This window comes from Aquarana catesbeiana, linkage group LG06, assembly GCF_042186555.1.
Source record: "Aquarana catesbeiana isolate 2022-GZ linkage group LG06, ASM4218655v1, whole genome shotgun sequence".
NCBI lineage: Eukaryota > Metazoa > Chordata > Amphibia > Anura > Ranidae > Aquarana > Aquarana catesbeiana.
In genome coordinates, this window is record NC_133329.1 from 196,234,887 (window position 1) to 196,255,257 (window position 20,371).

The 20,371-nt window shown below is 44.2% G+C and overlaps 1 protein-coding gene across 1 annotated transcript in view; it reads right to left on the reverse strand.

Moving 5' to 3' along the window:
- Positions 1-12,891: 12,891 nt before the first annotated feature.
- The window catches only part of LOC141148051 (uncharacterized), a 65,317-nt gene continuing 57,837 nt past the window's right edge, over positions 12,892-20,371 (reverse strand). The window contains exon 6 of the mRNA XM_073635206.1: positions 12,892-13,224. Coding sequence (XP_073491307.1) covers positions 12,892-13,224 — 333 coding nt within the window. The remainder of the gene's footprint in view (positions 13,225-20,371) is intronic.

Sequence of the window (20,371 nt, forward strand, 5' to 3'; positions counted from 1 at the left end):
ATTGCTTAGAAGTGAGTTCCAAGATGTAGAATTTTTAGTGTCCATTGTCAAGCTTCAAGACTTTACTTGTTTAGTACAAGCTTCACAAATGGAGACACCCCTATAGTATACACTGGAGCACCTGTGTGGGCCCCCTAATAAAAAGGGTGTTCTTGTGTCCCACACTAGTGCTCCTGCGTCCAGATGTTAAAACTGCTGAGTGTCCTCTCCTTACACAGAATCTAGTTTGCATTTCATTCTAGTTACAAACCCATCTACACAACCAAATTAGTTTCATACAAGTAGGCCATAAAAAATGTTGACAAATGCATATGGCCAAAACAATGGTGTTTTCTAGGCCGAACGAACAATGTTTTATACGAACGAATAATGTGCCCATGAACATGAAAGTTGCCATTTTAAACTGGATAACGGTTAAGAAAAGCACATGGAGCAGCACGAACGTAATACACATAAAGAATAGGAACACAGCACAACTACTTACTTTTTTGCAGCACTCTCCTGATCCTTCTGTACTGCTCATGCTCTCTTAATTTCAGGTCCGACCACCACTTCCTGAGCTGATCTTTCGATTGTCGTACCCTGAAATTCCGGTGCAGACTCTTGACTACTTTCGCCATGATCTTGGCCTTTCTGACATTGGGGTTGGGGTAAGGTCCATACTTCCCGTCATAGTCAGCCCTCTTCAGGATGTCGACCATCTCCAACATCTCCCCAAAGGACATATTTGATGCCTTAAATCGTCTCCTCCGGGATCGGGACGTTTCTGGCTCCGGGCTTTCCTCCTCCTCCTCGTTGCTGTAATTAGCGCGCACCTGCTGTGTCTCCGCCATGTGCTCTTCCCCCACTGCACCGAACGAGAAGGGGCGGGGAATAGAATAGAAAGAACGTCAGGGGCGGGCGGAGTTTCATGCATGCGCAGTGTCTATAAAGCGTAACACGCGTGCGTAGTACATATGATCTGTGAGCGGAGGAAGGAGTATCGGAGGCGCCGATCGTGATAACGAAGGTAAGATCTAAACTTGGGCCTATACTGCTTCTAGATTGAGGCCTATATTGTACCAAGATTAGGAGAGTTTTGCCTGACATTAGGGTTTGTGTCGTGTTGTGTCTTGCAGATAAAATGGATGGCTTCAATGACCACAACTTCCTCCCCCTGTTCATAAATAAGTACAGTGAGCTGCCCTGTCTGTGGCAGGTGAAACACCTGTATTATAATCATAAACAAAAGAGGCAGACAGCACTGGAGAAACTACTGGAGTTGGTGAAGCCGGTGGTCCCCACAGCAAACATCCCCTATTTAAAAGCCAAAATTGGTGGCCTGAGGAGCACTTATCTTAGGGAGCGCAAGAAGGTCACAGATTCCCAGAGATCCGGAGCTGCAGCAGATGACATTTATGTCCCCAGGCTGTGGTACTATGAGAGACTGCGATTTCTGTCAGACCAGGGGCGGATCCAGGGGGGGGCAACGGGGCAATTGCCACCCCCAAGAAATTTGTTGTGGGCCGGGCGGGTGAGAGAGCGGGCGGATGAGGGAGCGGGCAGATGAGGGGGCGGGCGGCTCCCCGAGCATATGACGGAGCGGGCGGATGAGGGAGGGGGCGGCTCCCCGAGCAGATGAGGGAGCGGGCGGATGAGGGAGCGGGCGGCTCCACGAGCAAATGAGGGAGCGGGCAGCTCCCCGAGCAGATGAGAGAGCGGGCGGCTCCGTGGCAGCACAGGGTGGTTTGGTTTGTGGGCAGGCGTTTGGCTCAGTGTGTGGGCCGGTGAGAGCAGGCTAGGTGTGAGTGGGGGTGGCTGGCCAATCAGCGAGCTGGCGTGCAGGGGAGCAGAGAGATGACATCATCTCTCACTGCCCCGCATCCCTGCAGTAACTTCTGCCCTCACTGTTCAGGCAGTGTGGGCAGCAGAGAGATTACATTATCTCTCTGCTGCCTGATCTGGGGCAAAGAAGCAAGAGGCAAGCAAAACACCACCTTAGCAGCTACGTGACAATCCGCAAGGTGTGTCAGGTGACATGGCAAGTGACAATCCTCAATGTGTGGCAAGTGACAATCCGCATCTGGTGGCAGGTGACGTGACAATCTGCAATGTGTGGCAGGTGACGTGGCAAGTGACAATGTGCAAGTTGTGGCAGGTGACGTGGCAAGTGACAATCCGCATCTGGTGGCAGGTGACGTGGCAAGTGACAATCCGCAACATGTGGCAGGTGACAATCTGCATCTGGTGGCAGGCAAGTGACAATCCGCAATGTGTGGCAGGTGACGTGGCAAGTGGCAATCCGCATCTGGTGGCAGGTGACGTGGCAAGTGACAATCCGCAATGTGTGGCCGGTGACGTGGCAAGTGACAATCTGCAATGTGTGGCCGGTAACGTGGCAAGTGACAATCTGCAACGTGTGGCAGGTGACGTGGCTAATGACAATCTGCAACGTGTGGCAGGTGACGTGGCAAGTGACAATCCGCAATGTGTGGCAGGCGACAGTGGCAAGTGACACGCTCAGGGCTCCCACTGATTCTGCATTATGGTGAGTTGAACCATTAAATTTTATATTACAATATATTAATAGAAATAACAACCATGGTGCTGGGATAATTGAAGTGCCAACACCAGACATTTCCTCGATAAATTGCCCACAAAAAAACGTATTTTCTGGCAGTGCCCCTCCCGAGACTAGACTCTGGATCCGCCCCTGTGTCAGACCAGACTGGAGTCAGGGAATCTCTCTCAACCCTTCCTTTCACCCCAGCTGAGGCTTCCGATGTCCAACCTGGGACTTCCAGCCAGGAAGAAGTGGAGGAGCCCAGCTTGAGCCAGGTATAGCATTCTTCTACGGATTTCTGGTCAATAAAGAAATGATGTTTACTAGATGTTATTATTGATCACTAATTGCTGATTTAATAAAGGCGTTTACATATCAATAGACAGTAGAGGGCAAAAATAATTGGGACAAGAATGAAAAATGCTGGGCTCAGAATGATAATCTTTTATATTTGTTAACATTCAATTTGCAACAGTCATGAGATGAAAATTGTGTGTAATTGATGAAGAAAAAACTAAAACTATGTCCCTTTTTCATACACAGGAAGACCTCAGCCAGGACGAGGCTGTGAAATGTGGCACACAGGAGGAGGCTGTGGAATGTGGCAGGCAGGAGGAGGCGGGGGTTAGTGGCAGCCAGGAGAAGACGGGGCTAAGTGGCAGCCAGGAGAAGCCTGGGCCCAGTAGGAGCCTGACAGAATCGCAGGTTCCTCCCCTCCGTCTTCCAACCAAAAGACCCAGGAAGGAGAGTCACGTGCAGGATTCAGTACTCAGGCTCATTCAGGAGGCTTCTGCGTTCCTCAGAGCCACCCCCACTCCTGAAGAGGCCTTTGCCTGCATGGCTACCACCAAACTGCAGGGCATGCAGGAGGGCCAACGCCTGCTGTGTGAGGACCTTCTTTATAAAGCCTTAACTAAGGGGGTGAGGGGCGAAATCACACCCAATACCCACGTGAGTGAGTTGGACCATCCTCCTCCTCCTCCTGCCACAACTACACCACCAGAGCCACAGCGTGGAAGGAAGCGTGGAAGGAAGACCAGGGAGTGAAGACCCTGGGTTCAGTCTGGTCTGGCAAAAGATGCAGTCTCTTGTATGATCACAGCCTAGGGACACAGATGTCATCTGCTGCTTTCATAATCTCTGGGACTTCTGGACCAGACTGCAATCCCTTAGATATGGACTCCTCAGGCATCCAATTTTGCTGTAAAATAATTGATGTGTTCCCTGGGGGTCAAAGGCTTCACCAATTTCTGCTGTTTCTCCAGCGTTGCCTCCCTCTTTGTTTGGTTCTGAGCCCTTAATAAAGGTTTTTTGGTTTAAATTATACTCGCCTATGTGTGTTTTCCATCAAAAAGGCAGTTTGTTTGTGAGGATTCAGGTACATTTCAAAAATACAATGTGAAATTAACAAGGGACACCAAGCAACCTCCTTGAGATTAAATAATACAAGATAATAATCATGTTGTGGTAACTTGACACACAAAACACACACAAAAATATTCTGGATATTAAATAACTAAAAAAGAAAAAAAAACAAGATCAGCCTTGAAAAAATACAAACCAAAAAATAAATAAATAAATAAAATCACAGGCTTGAAAACAAAAAAAAAAAAAAAAAATTATATAGATTTTTGGTCAGATGTGACAAATCATAATATATTGAGGGAATCACGATAAATAAGAAAGAAAGAAGTTTGTGAGAACTCTGTGTGAATATCAGCAGCAAAACGACTTTGTTCTTCCTGCATTATAAAGAAGAAGAGAGTGCGCTGTATAATTTTTTACATTGCAGCCTGACGAAAGTGCTCTATTTATTCCAAATGCTAATTTTACCAGACCGAGCTGTTCCGTCTCGGAATTTCTTCTGAGCATGCGTGGCACTTTGTGTGTCGGAATTGTCCACACACGGTCGGAATTGACGTGATCGGATTTTGTTGTCGGAAAATTTTGTAGCTTGCTCTCAAACTTTGTGTGTCGGAAAATCCGATGGAAAAAGTCCGATGGAGCCCACACACGGTCGGAATTTCCGACAACACGCTCCGATCGCACATTTTCCATCTGAAAATCCGACCGTGTGTACAGGGCATATAAGTGTAGCGCTTAGATATTTGGGTTGGTTAGCACCAACTATTAGCTATGGAAAGTATATTGCAAAATATCAGTGAGTCAAATAACGTATACAAACCATAATAACTATTAAAATAAACAGAAAATCACAAAAATGCCACATATAACACGTGCCTTGTGAATTGAAAAAATTTTAATGCAAAAAAAGTCATATATAAAAAAAGTCTGTGAAAAATTCTGTAAAGTCCACAGTGTGTAGTGAAGAAATTGAAGATCCTATTCACCACATTGACGTAAAATTAGAATGGATAAAAACTGAAAACACCAGTGCAATAAAGCTCCCACCAAGGCAGATGTAGGCTTACCAGATAGTTTGAACTCAAAAGAACATACGTTCTATGAGTCAAACAGGCTTATATCATAAACCGGAAACCAGGATGGGATCTTGGGGATCCTGTGCGGTTGAAACACAGAGCTTTACAGAAAGTTGATCTCCATACGGGGGTGGTTGCACATCAGGTATGTATGTTGGTTAAATAAAAAAGAAAGAAGGACGGCGCCCTCTAAGTGCAGCATGTATGTTTAAAAATATTTATTACAATAGATAAAAACACTCACATTTGAGTTGCTAAAAACCAGCAATTAAAGTAGTTTTTTCATCCGCGTGCTTTGGGGGGATGTGGGTGTCACAGGCCAGTGGGGGGGTTCCTGGGATGTGGGTCCTGTGACCTGGGTCCTGGTAGCAGATCCGGTGGTGCTGAGGATCCTCAGAGCCTCCGGGTGGCTAGGATGTAGGTCCTAGATCCTCGGTGGAGAGCCGTGCTGACGTGTGTCTTCACTTCCGGGAGCGGGGTGAGGCAGGCGGTGCTTCGCGTTCAGAGCATGCATGCTCCTTCATCAGGCTATGCTGGTGGTCATGTTCAGTGTGGGAACTTATACCATAGGCACGGGGATGGGTGGAGAGGTGATTGGGTGGAGGGCGGGACTGTGTATAATGACTGGGCGCATAGGTAACCATGGAGATGGGGTGTACACAATATGGAAGGAGAGTGAAGGGGGAGGATGGGGAAAGGGCGGGGCGGGGAGTGGGGGGGGGGGGGGGAGGAGATTTAGGTGGTAAAGAATGTGATGTAAATGGGTTTGTTATGGTAAAAAATATATATGTGTATGTGTATATAGATCGTGGGGTAAGGAGAGGGCGGTCTATATGAAGAGGAATGATGTATTGGTCATAGTGGACGGGAACAAAATTATATATATATATACACACACACATACACACACACACACACACACACACACACACACACACACACTTAAATATATATGAGAAAGGAATGCAAAAATGCACAAAGGGAGTATATAATTATAGGGAGAGATGGGTGGTATGTATGAGGAGAAATGACGCAATGATGCAAATGGAGGGAAACATGTAAAGATTTAATGTATATATGTGTAACTAAATGTGAACATAAAATCCTTTCACATATATACACATATAAAAAGACGCGTAAGATTGGGACAAAAAGGAGGGGGGAATGAGGGGATGTATGAGTCCAGATGGGTATTGGGAATAAGAGGAATGTTTTGGGGAATACTGGGAAAAAAGAGCAAAAATAAAAATAAAAACAATTATAAAAATAATTATAAAAATAAGCATAAATAATAAAAAAATAAAAGTAAAAATAAATAAAAATAAAAATAAAAATAATATGTATTATACACTAGGGCTATGTAGATTGGGGTAATGGGTGAGCGCAAGTATACACTCACACTAATATACAGGTATAGCTACGCACGTGTTCCACATAGACAGAGAAGTAGACCTTGTAGAGAAGGGCATTAATAAACATAGCGTACCGAGACATTTTAAAGAACATCATGGGCAAAAATCTTCAGGGCTACACGTGTGGGTTATTGAGTCTATTCCACCCACCCTCCCTACCGTTGAACGCTACAAAAGGTTGTGTGAAAGAGAAAACTACTGGATATACAAACTAGACACTTTATCGCCAGGAGGCCTCAATGAAGGCATCTAAATTAACATTCTGGTGTGACCCCAACCACATCCCTGCCCCATCACATCATGTCATCTCAATTCACCATGTACTGTTTCATCCACTGTCTTATCCGTTGTTTTATTCATTGTTCTATCCATCATTTAGTCACTGCCTCATTACTTACTGTCTATGTGGAACACGTACGTAGCTACACCTGTATATTAGTGTGAGTGTATACTTGCACTCACCCATTACCCCAATCTACATAGCCCTAGTGTATAACACATATTGTTTGTTAATTTATTTTTAGCCTTATTTTTTATTTTTATTTTATTATTTATGCTTATTTTTATAATTATTTTTATTTTTATTTTTACTCTTATTTCCCAGTATTCCCCAAAACATTCCTCTTATTCCCAATACCCTTCTGGACTCATACATCCCCTCATTCCCCCCTCCTTTTTGTCCCAATCTTACGCGTCTTTTTATATGTGTATATATGTGAAAGGATTTTATGTTCACATTTAGTTACACATATATACATTACATCTTTACATGTTTTCCTCCATTTCCATCATTGCGTCATTTCTCCTCATACATACCACCCATCTCTCCCTATAATTATATACTCCTTTTGTGCATTTTTGCATTCCTTTCTAATATATATTTATAATATATATATATATATATATATATATATATATATATATATATATATATATATATATATATATATATATATATATATATTTTTTTTTTTTTTTGTTCCCGTCCACGGTCCATGATCAATACATCATTCCTCTTCATATAGCCCGCCTTCTCCTTACCCCACGATCTATATACACATATACATATATATTTTTTACCATAACAAACCCATTTACATCACATTCTTTACCACCTAAATCTCCTTCCCCCCACCCCGCCCTTTCCCCGTCCTCCCCCTTCACTCTCCTTCCATATTGTGTACACCCCATCTCCATGGTTACCTATGCGCCCAGTCATTATACACAGTCCCGCCCTCCACTCAATCACCTCTCCACCCCTCCCCGTGCCTATGGTATAAGTTCCCACACTGAACATGACCACCAGCATAGCCTGATGAAGGAGCATGCATGCTCCGAACGCGAAGTACCGCCCGCCTCACCCTGATCCCGGAAGTGAAGACACACATCAGCACGGCGCTCCACGGCGGATCCAAGACCTACATCCTAGCTGCCTGGAGGCTCTGAGGACCCTCGGCACCACCGGAACAGCTACCAGGACCCAGGTCACAGGACCCACATCCCAGGAACCCCCCCCCAGGAGCACGCGGATGAAAAAACTACTTTATATGCTGGTTTTTAGCAACTCAAATGTGAGTATTTTTATCTATTGTAATAAATATTTTTAAACATACATGCTGCACTTAGAGGGCGCCGTCCTTTCTTTTTTATTGTTCCAGAGCTCTTCTAGCTTTTATAGACTGGCTGCCTTCCATGTACTCAGCATCATTTTATCCTTACATGGACTAATACCTGAACTTGTTGTGAAACCAAGTTCCCCCTCTCAGGAACCCCCCACCCACCCCTTCCCCCCCACCTTTTTGGTTATATGTACCTGGCTACATCCATTGTGCGCCATATTAACCCCTTGATCGCATATGTATGTTGGTTAATTGGATGAGGGGCATGAAAAAAAAGGGGAACATAGCATAAGTCCGTATAAATTTTGGGTGGTTAAATGTTGCTTAGGCCACTGCTGGTTCAGGATAGGCTATATGGGTAGAGATCAGTGTTTATAAACGTTTTTTTATATATGTACCATCATCCCTGAAGTAGTAAACCAAAAAATATGTAGAAAATGGGATTTTAAAGGTACCCCTGATATAGGAAAAGACATTATCTACTAAAAATATATTGAATATTTATTAAAGCAGTTTTACAAAAAAATATACGATAACATGTGAGAACAGTTTTACATTCACAGTCAAAGGTTTACATCCTCAACCTAATATTGACAATGAAAAAAACTGTGGTCACCAAGAGTTCAAAGCATAACCACGTCCACATAATTTCAACATGTTTCGCCCAGAAGGCTTCATCAGGAAAATGGACGAGGCTTTTCAATTATTCAACAACAATATTCACGATAAAAACAACCTTGGATGTTCAAAAGAGAAAGAGAAAAAAAAAAAAAAAGTTAAATACACAGAAAAAAAATACATAAAACATTCACATTTATGTAACTTGAAAGCTCTTTAGCTTGTGCAACCATAACTCCACCAAAACCACCCTCCAGAAACAAAAACAAAAACAGGAACAAAAACCATCCCACCCCCCCATCCCACTCCCCCCACTGCCCCCCCCCCCCCCAACAAACAAAAAAAAAAAAAAACCCAGCAACCCCCATCACACAGGCTCACACCCAACCCTCCCCTAATACTCCCACCCAACACAACCACCACGTCAACTCCATACCTCTGTAATAGGGTTCTGGGGAAGTCGCAGGAAACAAGGCATCAACTGAGAGAAGAGGGGAAGAGGGGTGCCCCCAGAAGTGACTCCCCCCTGTGTAGTCCAGATGGATGCCTGATCACCCGTAGGGAGGGATGTATATTCACATGGATGAAAATCATCAAAAGCAAAAAGGATGATTACGGTATCTGTAACAGATATCATAGATAATAAAATTTCACACATATTACGGGTGAAGAGAGAGGTAGACCACAAGACAAACTAGACAGTGGACACCACTCACCAACCCCCCGAAGAGTATTTGTATTGGGAGCTCATGAGGACTGAATGGCACAATATCAATTGTAAAAAAGCTCCTGTGTAGGTGAAGACAAAGCTGCTCCACGGGTTCTGAAAAAGTATATATAAAAAAAAAAAAAAAAAAATGCATGTAGCTATATTAAACTTCAATGCGACGAGGAACATATGTACGCTGCAGTTTTAAATCTTCAAGAGCACCTGCTCACCTTGAAAAGATATCACATCGTTATGTAAGAAGCTACGTCACATTTCTATTGGCACTGCTGAAGGGGCACCCTAAAGTAGTGGGCCACAAAAAATAGTCACTTCCTATGAAAAAAAAAAAAAAAAATAGATTTGTTTAAAAGGAAATAGAGCACCAAAAAGTGATGCTTTAGTTTACAATTAGACATATCACAGAGTGTTGAACCGATTAACGGTCAATGTTTAGTTTTACCTGGTGCCGGCGTCCATGTTTAGCATGAGCTCCCTGACTGCTAGCAAGCATCTAAATGTGTGGGGTTTAAATATCCCTCCCCATGGCCCCAGAATGCTGTGCGTGTCATCACACTGCACTGGAGCCAAGCGGACGCAAAGAAGAGGTTCCTGGTCCAAGGACTAATGACCCGGAACCGGAAACGACAGACAGGAAGTAAAACTACTTCCTGTGTGCCCAAAACAGCACTAAGACTCCCTTTGGAGACAGTGCTGAGCCAAGAAGAAAAACTTGGACAGTTGGAAAGATGGCTGTGGGATACGGTTATACCGGTATGCCAAGGACTATAAGGAGACCACAAGGCGGGCGCATACCGGGTTGGCAACCCCCAGGAAAGAAAAGCCCAAGGGGGATGTGTGTCCAACCTAGTATACACCCTTGGGCGTCCATACGGGGATCAAATGGCACTGAACTAGGGGGGGGTAAAAACAAGGGGAAATAGAGCCTGGGGAGGGGTAAAAAAAAAAAAGGGAAAGAGGGGTTCCCCAAGGTTTGGGTGTGGTCATGATTGCACATTACAATGATTTGTCTACAACATTGCACCACTAATTTACATCCACATATGAAAAGCTGTATCAATATGCATATCATTGCAGCTGACTCAATATATGTTAGTATCCCTTTTCCAAAAGATGTATTGTTTCTAATAGAGGCAATTCTGGCCTAGACAACTAATCCAGAATTAGTCGCGAAAGGAATAGTAAGCGTCTGGTGATCCCATGATATTCAAACGCAGTAAATGTTAACAAAACAAGGGAAGGGAAGACACTCAATGGAGCACATGCTCCCAAGGAGACAGAAGTGACCAGATCACAAAAGGGGGGATATTTATAGAAAAGGCTTATAGCTAATCCCCTCATTGAGGCCGGGGGACCGAGTAGCCTGTAAACAATAGATCCATCTCGTCTCCAATTGGAGAAGTTTATTATCTATATCACCTCCTCGTTCATGTTCTGGTATGTGTTCAAGGCTGAAAAAGCCGATAACTTTTAAATCGAAATTGTGGTATAGCCCCACATGGCGGCTAATAGGTGTTTCCATCCTATGTTTGGAGATAAGGGACGCATGGTCCCTGATTCTACAAAAAAGTGGGCGCTTAGTTTTTCCCACGTAAAATGCCCCACAATGACATTTCATTAGGTATACTGAACCAACCGATTGACAGTTTGTTCTATGTTTGGGGGTCCAGATGTTATTGTTGGGAAGGGTAACATTGTTCCCTTCTAAAATGAAGGGACAATAGTTGCATCTGCCACAAGGGTAGGTGCCTGGTGATTTAGACTTGAGTACAGTCTGATTGCGATAGTGGCTACTCACTAGACTATCCCTCAAGGAGCGAGAGCGTTTGAAGGTGATCTCTGGATAGGGTCTAACGAATTTGGAAATTTTTTGATCAGCTGCCAATAGGTACCAGAACTTTTTATAGATATGTCGCACCTTTGTGTGTTGTCTATTATATTTGGTAATCACTCTTGTTGATGTTGATACTTTATCTCGTCTGGGTTTGTATAGCAACAGTTGTCTATTCTCGTTTTTTACCCTGTTGAATGCTTTTTTCAGACATGTTTTACTATATCCTCTAGCTAGGAGGCGATCGGGTAGCAGGTTTGCCTCCTTTTGGAAGTCTGTATCCAATGTGCAATTGCGTTTCAGGCGCAAGAATTGACTGAAAGGGATGCTTTTGATTAGTTTTTCAGGGTGTGAACTGCTGGCATGCAGTAAGCTGTTGCCTGCTGACGGTTTGCGATATAGTGTGGAACAGAGCATTCCTGTTTCATTTATAAAGATCTCTACATCTAAGAAAGTAATTTTTGACTGGTCGAACGTGTAAGTAAACTTAAGATTGTATGTGTTCACCTGTAGACCCACCAGGAACTCTAGTAGTTGTTCTTTTGATCCTGCCCACACTATAAAAACATCATCTATGTATCGATGCCATGATACAATCTTACCTATAAACTCTGCTTTGGATTCATCAAAGAAAAGGTCTCGTTCCCAACCCCCCAGGTACAGGTTTGCGTAGGAGGGGGCACATTTTGCCCCCATTGCCACGCCCTGTACCTGGAGGTAGTGGGAACCCTTAAACACAAAAATATTGTGTGTAAGTATAAAATTAAGAATTTCAATCACAAATTCGTTATACTTCCACGAGTCAAGATCTCGTTCATTCAAGAATTCTCGCACAACCTCCACACCTCTGGTATGGGGTATGGAGTTGTACAAGGCCTCTATATCGATCGCAACTAGCCAACATCCCTGAGGTAGCTGTAATCCATCCAATGTTTTTAATAACTCAATGGTATCCTTAACAAAGGAAAAAAGTCCCTTTACGTGGGGGTATAAATACTCGTCCACTAGTTGGCTGGCCTTTTCTGTCAGGGATCCGCACCCCGAAATAATCGGTCGGCCTGGGGGATTCTGTAGGTTTTTGTGCACTTTAGGCAGTGCGTAGAATGTTGGAGTCACCGGATTGGTAGAGTCCAAGAATTTTAGTGTGTTAGAGTCAATGACCCCCCTGTAGTGCGCCTTAGCCAGAATGTCCTTATAAAGTTTCATGTAATAATTAACGTGAGATTTGGGTACTGGTCTGTACCAGTCAGTATTACGTATGATATCAAAACACATTTGCTCATATTGTTTTGTATCCATCAGAACGAGGTTGCCACCTTTGTCGGATGGTTTTATTACGATGTTTTTATTAGACCTCAAGTTCTGTAATGCCTTTTTTAAGTGTTTAGATAAATTGCCCAGAGGGCCAGTTAGCCAGTTGGTAGCTTCAATCTCTTTAGTGACCTGGATCACAAAGGCCCACAAGTTAGAATTTCCCTGTAGGACAGGGAAGGACTTGGATTTGGGTTTATATGTCTTTGGTGTCTCAAAGGTTATTCCAACAGAAGATATGGAAAAAGGATTATAGGGGTAAAGGGGGTTGTTGGATGGACCAGCCCCCTGATTTACAGGTTGTGAGGTCTCTGATCCAGGTGGGTTGAATATCCAACCCGCCTCCTCGGGATTGCTCTCCTCCCACAAATCCATCAAATCCTGAAGGGCTCATAGGTTTTCAAAAGTAACACCTTCTAAATTGGCATTATCTGAGTTCGTTATCTCAACGTCATTCGGATTTTTGTCATATAGGACTTTGTACATGAGGTGTCTGGCAAAGAGGTGCAGATCCTTGATCAGTTCAAATTTGTTTGCCTCCTCATCCGGACAGAAAGTGAGACCTAGCTCTAACAAAGTGGTCTCATCCTCTGTCAAGGGATGTGAGGACAAGTTGATAATGTCAAATTTGTCCCGGTTTCCATCCAAGATGGAACCGGGACCCTCTACTTTAACGGTTGACTCATTGTTCGTACGGGAGTAGGTGTGGGTAGGGAATTGCGCCTAAAGTCCAAGGTATTGGAACTAAAAATGGGTGCCATTCGAGAATCCGTAGGAAAGGCAGTTGTGGCTGGGTGTTGTTCCAACATTTGTTGGGACATGGGTCCCGCCGGGGTTGAGACCGGATTTAAATTTACTGTTGGAGTGGTTAACGTCACAAGTGAATGGTTTTGTTCAGGATGTTGACTGGAGCAGACTACAGCAAGGTGTCCCCTCCCACACTTCCGCTTCTTCACTACACACTGTGGACTTTACAGAATTTTTCACTGACTTTTTTTTATATATTACTTTTTTTTTGCATTTACATTTTTTCAATTCACAAGCCATGTGTTATATGTGGCATTTTTGTGATTTTCTGTTTATTTTAATAGTTATTATGGTTTGTATACTTTATTTGACTCACTGATATTATACTTACAATATACTTATACTTGCAATGCAATATACTTTCCATAGCTAATAGTTTTTGCTAACCAATCCAAATATCTAAGCGCTACACTTATACACTTACATTTTCTTGATGACCAGACTGAAGCCAGGGAATCACTTTCGACCCTTCCCTCCACCCTTCCCTCCACCCTTCCCTGCACCCTTCCCTCCACCCCAGCAAAGGCTGATGAGGACCAACCTGGGACTTCCATCCTGGAAGAACCGGATGCGACCATCTGGAGCCAATTATATTATTTTTAGACATATTTAGTGTCCTAATATTAATGATGTTAACTAGATGTTCTATTTGATTACCTATTAAGGATTTTATCCAAAAAATTATGTCTACATATCAATTGACAGTAGTGGCCAAAAATGTTTGTCACCGGCTTGAAAGAATGCTGGTGTCAGAATGATACTCTTTTATATGTATTAACACTGAATTTGAAAGTCATGAGCTGAAAATTGTGTGTGATTGATGAACCAAAGACTAAAACTATGTCCCTTTTTTATACACAGGATGAGCGCAGCCAGGAGGAAGGTTTGGAAAGTGGCAGGCAGGAGGAGGCTGGGCCCAGTGAGAGCCAGGAGGAGGCAGGGGTTAGTGTCAGCCAGGAGGTGGCTGGGCCCAGTAGGAGCCTCACACAATCTCAGGTGCCTCCCCTCCGCCTTCATACAAAAAGGCCCAGAAAGGTGACGGTGAGAGGAGGCATCACTGCGCCTCATGAGGGAAACAACTAATTTCCTCAAGAGCCCCCTGAAGCTGAAGAGGCCTATGGCTCCTATATAGCCAGTGGGTTGCTCGAAATGGAGAAGGGCAAACACCTCCTGTGTGAAAAATTTTTTTCTGATGTCCTTCACAAGGGGCTGAAGGATGAGTTAACTGTCAACACCCAAATAAATGAGCAAGCCGCTCCTCCTCCTTCTCCTGCGGGACCCAAAATGTTGTCATTCTTTAACACGGCCCAATGCTTTTTCAAGATTTTCTTTATCTCATAATGTTGTCGTGAGTAAGTGGTAAGTAGAGAAAACTCATGAGTGTTATTACCATTAGTAACTCTGTCTCTTCCTTTCAACATTATAGCCGATAGGGCTATGGATAGCATGGTGGCAAACTCTTCTATGGCTTTCTATGACTTTATCCAAATCAGCATTAGAGTACCCTTTTTCCAAAAATTTAATTTTGAGATCAGAGGCCTGCACAAAAAAATCTTCCTTAAAAGGTACAGTTACTGGTTTGTAGCAAGAGATATACAAATAAACCGCCCCTGAATCTCTCTTACTCCACTGCACCAAAGAAAAGTGCAAAGCTGTATAAAAGATGTGTATATGAATACAAAATGTGTGTACATACACAGTGTACAGTGAAAAAAGCTGCCACTTAAATAAATATGCAAATTGATCAGAATCCCAAAACTATACCTCTCACATGTAGATAGAGACAGTGGCACTAATATAAATTGTGTAAAATAATGAGTCAGAGCAGCATGATGCCTATGACCCTCTACTTATACATAAAAATAATAATAATAGTGTCATGAAAAAAAATATTTTTATCATGAAAATGTTTTTTTTAACACCCAGTGAAAAGTGTCACTATAGATAATAAATTACAAGAAATGATTGATCAAGCTCAACAGTTGTTTTTTAATCTTCTTGTGTGAAAAATCTTCTACTCTTCCACCACACCACCGTGATAGTGACACCACTCCCTCTGAAGAGCGCACTCACCAGATTGTATAGCCTCCCACTCTCGTGTTCGGTAAAACAGCAATTGAACCACACCTGGGTTGCATGTGATGAACCGTGACTCCAATCAAGCCAGCTCCATATGTGAAAAAATTAATAAAGTGCTCCACATAGCGTGATACCATTTTGACAGATTTATTAAAATCACTCCAAACACACTTCAATGGTTACACTCACTTTTCAACTGAAACATAAAAGCCTTTAAAAAAATCCACAGCAAGCACAGCAAGCAACAGGATCAGTGAGCCAACAGTGCACCGCGGTCACAACAGACTTGAAGTGTGATTTATTGTATCTCTCACCCAACCTTCTAAGGCCTAGCCATCCGATCGGTGTAGTCCTCCTCAGACAGCAGCGTCTAATGTCAGTGAGATGGAAAGCCGTGTAACCATGCCCAAGACATGTTTCGTCGAAAAGACTTCTTCAAATGGGATACAGTTACACCTTAACCGGGTAAACTGACTTTTATGAACCGCTTTCAGCCAGGACGGATGATGGCAATTCCCTTGTCCTATATAGCCATTTTGATCCGTCTCTTTAAAGAAAGTTGTAGTCTTAAACTTATTATTAAAAATCTGTATATTCAAATCCAGAAAATGAATGGCGACCCTACTCATTTCAAATTGTAGGGCTATGCCCAAGTTATTCTGATTTAATACCTGCATTAAATTAGTCAGTGATGTTTTATCGCCATCCCATAGGAGGAGGATGTCGTCTATATATCTACCCCAGTACACCAATTCTGGCCATCTGTCAGCATAGACGACATCCTCCTCCCACTTGGCCATGAACAAATTAGCCATACTGGGCGCAAATTTTGCGCCCATAGCTACCCCTCTGTTTTGGAGGTAAAACGAACCCCCAAACCAGAAATAATTGTGTGTCATGGCAAACCTGAGTAGGAGTAATATGAAATCCCTCTGTGAGGAGGCCAGCTGGTTATCTCTGGTAAGGAAAGAATCCACTGCATCCAGACCATCAGAATGGGATATAATGGTGTACAATGAGGACACATCGGCAGTGGCCATGATGTAACTCTCTTTCCGTTCCAAGGTCTCTAAAACCTGTAAATTGCATTCAACGTTCACAGAATTTGCAGCGCAAGGATTGTGCTAGCTACAATATGAACACTAGTTTTACCAGACCGAGTGCTTCCGTTTCGAACTTGCTTGCATTGTTTTTTTGTCCGTCGGACTAGCATACATACGAGCGGATTTCTCGATAGGAACTGGGTCCGGCGGAGTTCCTGCAGAAAGATTTGAAGCATGTTCCAAATCTAAAGTCCATCAGACTTTCGACAGAAAAGGTCAGCTGAAGGTCCGATGAAGCCCACACATGGTCGGATTGTCCACCGGATTTGGTCCGTCTGACCAGTCTGGTCGAAAAGTCCGCTCGTGTGTACGCGGCATTACTCAAATTACTCCTTATGCCTGTTAGCATGTGTGATTTGTACAGCTGATTTTCCTCTATAGCCTTGACTGCTAAGATCAAGCAAAGGCATAACAGTAGTTTACTCATCTTTGGAAATTAGCTGTACTTTCTTGCAATGGCTGGCATGTATCCACGTCACTTTACAGCTGTAGCAGTTGTCAGGAACACTTGGTAGGGTCCTTAAAACTTTGGTCCCAAAGATACTTTCACATGTTCTTTTACTAGGACCCAATCACCGGGCTGTAAATCATGTGTTCCAGTTACTTGATCTGGAATTGAATGATAACAAACTTGTGCATCGCAGTTAGTTACTTGTATTAGACAATTACATAACAAAACATAATCATTATACATTACAGCAGTCTGAACCAGAAGGAGAAGAAGATGGAGGAAGAAACCGAAGGAAGATAGAAGATAGAAGATAGAAGAAAGAAGAAGCATTTAAATAAAGGAATTGTCAAAAACTGTCTCTTGTCATTTTTGACAGTTTTTTGTGAAATGGTAGGGGTACTTTTATACCCCCTTACCATTTCACACAGGGGGGAGGGCCGGGATCTGGGGGTCCCCTTGTTAAAGGGGGCTTCCAGATTCCCATAAGCCCCCCACCCGCAGACCCCCACAACCACCGGGCAAGGGTTGTGGGGATGACGCCCTTGTCCTCATCAACATGGGGACAAGGTGTTTTGGGGGGCTACCCCAAAGCACCCTCCCAATGTTGAGGGCATGTGGCCTGGTACGGTTCAGGAGGGGGGGGCGCTCTCTCGTCCCCCCTCTTTTCCTGCGGCCTGCCAGGTTGTGTGCTCGGATAAGGGTCTGGTATGGATTTTGAGGGGGACCCCACGCCATTTTTTTTTTTTAATGTTGGCCGGGGCTCCCCTTAATATCCATACCAGACTTGAAGGGCCTGGTATGGAATTTAGGGGGACCCCCACGTCATTTTTTTTAAAATTTTGGTTTGGGGTTCCCCTGTGGGGAATTCCCATGCCGTTTTTATCAATGAACTTTTATGTGTATTGTCGGACCGGCGATTCATTATAGCCACGAGTAGTTTTAAATTACTTTTTTCCTTTGAAATGTCATTTTACTGTCAGACTGTTCTAAACACGGGAAACATGCGCCCCTTTACAGGCATACTATAGACACCCCCCAGGTACGAAATTTAAAGGAATATTACACTTTTATTGTTTCACTTTAAGCATTATTAAAATCACTGCTCCCAAAAAAACGGCCGTTTTTAAAACTTTTTTTGCATTGATACATGTCCCCTGGGGCAGGACCCAGGTCCCCAAACACTTTTTTATGACAATACCATGCATATAAGCCTTTAAAATTAGCACTTTTGATTTCTCCCATAGACTTTTAAAGGGTGTTCCGCGGCTTTCGAATTTGCCGCGAAAACCCCAAATTGTTCGCTGTTTGGCGAACTGGCGAACAGCCGATGTTCGAGTCGAACATGAGTTCGACTAGAATTTGAAGCTCATCCTTACTCTTCAGTGTTAGACTTTGATGCGATTATCCTTGTGAACCAAAAGGCCAGAAACTGTACCCGCTTCTTCCCAATGTTCCAGAGAGTTCAGCACCCATTCAGTCTTTGGAAGGCACAGTCATTATGCTAACCAGGCCGGAGATGTCTCGGTATCCCCACACGATGACCTGACATATGACCATGAATGGACTATTGCTTTTTACTCAATCCAGAATTACTAATACTGTGTTCCCCGGCCACAGCATTCTACACTGCTTTGACCAGCTTCTCTTCTGATGTTACACTGACCTTCTCCTCCAGAACAGTTCTGTGTCCCTGGTCACAGAATGCTGCTCTACTCTCCTCCTCTTGACTGCTACTTCTTCAGCTGGATTCTCTTTACATCCAAGTCCTGTGTTCCCCAGTCACAGCAGCTTGAGAGGTGAAGATCATTATCCTTAGTTCCTTCCCAGATGGTTTCTCCATCTCTCCTCCACGCATGGCGCACATGGGGAACAGCACCTGCTACTCCATGTTGTCTTTCTGTTCCTCTTGATACCTCCCTGGAAGCATGTGAGCCCAGCTTATATGAGGGGCCTGCCCCCTGCCAATGCAAGTTAATGATTGGTCAGGGCTCCTCACATGAGCTGCCTGCCACTCAGATCTCAAGTCCAACCTCTCTTCCAGAAATCTCCTTCTGAAAGCAGGGGAGGCATCTCTGAGTCAGAGTGTAGGTGGCCACACCCCCCACTACACTGATCACTCCCAGTCCCAAATCACAACAACCAGGCCCAGCCCAAAGTACAGGCCTGGCTAAATTTACCTACACTTGAGCCTTAAGCTAGAAAAATACTACTCTAGCACCTACCTTAGGTAGAGGGTGCTACACTCAGGGCTCAAGTTCTCTGACCTATAAGTAGGGCTAATTCTGATGTTGTAAAGAACCAGAGGCAACAGTCCTGGCCACTGTTTCTTTACTGACCCTTCCACCCATTCCTGCATTAATTTAGCTAGCCTTTCTTTAACCTTTTGACATCCGGCCATAGCCGAATGACGGCTACAGCGCGGATGTCAATTCCCGGGAGGCCGTCATATGATGGCCTCCCCTTTCCTCGCTCCCCGTGCGTGCTCACGAGCATGCATCGGGGAAATTCTGTGTTGTCCGTGTCCCTTGGACACAGCCAATCACAGATCGCTGTAAATGGCCAAGCACAGCGGCCATTTACAGCGCGATTGCGATGGCCAATGAGCAATGATCTCAAATGTAAAAATATGTGATCATCTCTCATTGCCGGCTCTCTCTCCTCACACAGAGACAGCGTGTGAGGAGAGAGAGAATCTGACAGTGATCTGTGAGTGTTACAAAAATGTTTTTACAGTGCCTACAGTGCCCCATCAGTACAGTGCCAATCAGTACAGTGCCCCATCAGTACAGTGCCCCATCAGTACAGTGCCCAATTGTGCAAATTGGTGCCCACCTGTGCCAATTGGTGCCCACCTGTGGCAATCGGTGCCTACCTGTCTGTCATCGGTGATCAGTGTCCATTTGCACATCTTCACAATCAGTGCCCACCTGTTCCACCTCATCAGTGCCCACCTGTGCCACCTCATCAGTGCCCACCTGTGCCACCTCATCAGTGCCCACCTGTGCCAATCAGTGCCCATCTGTGTTGCCTCAGTGCAGATCTCTGCAATCAATCAGTGCACATCTGTGCCGCCTCATCAGTGCCCATTTGTGCCACCCCATCAGTGCCCATCTTTGCTGCTCCATCTGTGCCACCCCATCTGTGCTGCCTCATCTGTGCCCAGCTGTGCCACCTCATCTGTGCCACCTCATCAGTGCACATCTGTGCCATCTCAGTGCACATCTGTTCCGCCTCAGTGCCCACCTGTGCCACCTCATCAGTGCCCACCTGTGCCACCTCATCAGTGAGCACCTGTGCCACCTCATCAGTGCCCACTTGTGCCAATCAGTGCCCATCTGTTCCGCCTCATCATTGCACATCTGTTCCACCTCATCCGTGCACATCTGTTCCACCTCATCAGTGCCCACCTGTGCCACCTCATCAGTGCCCA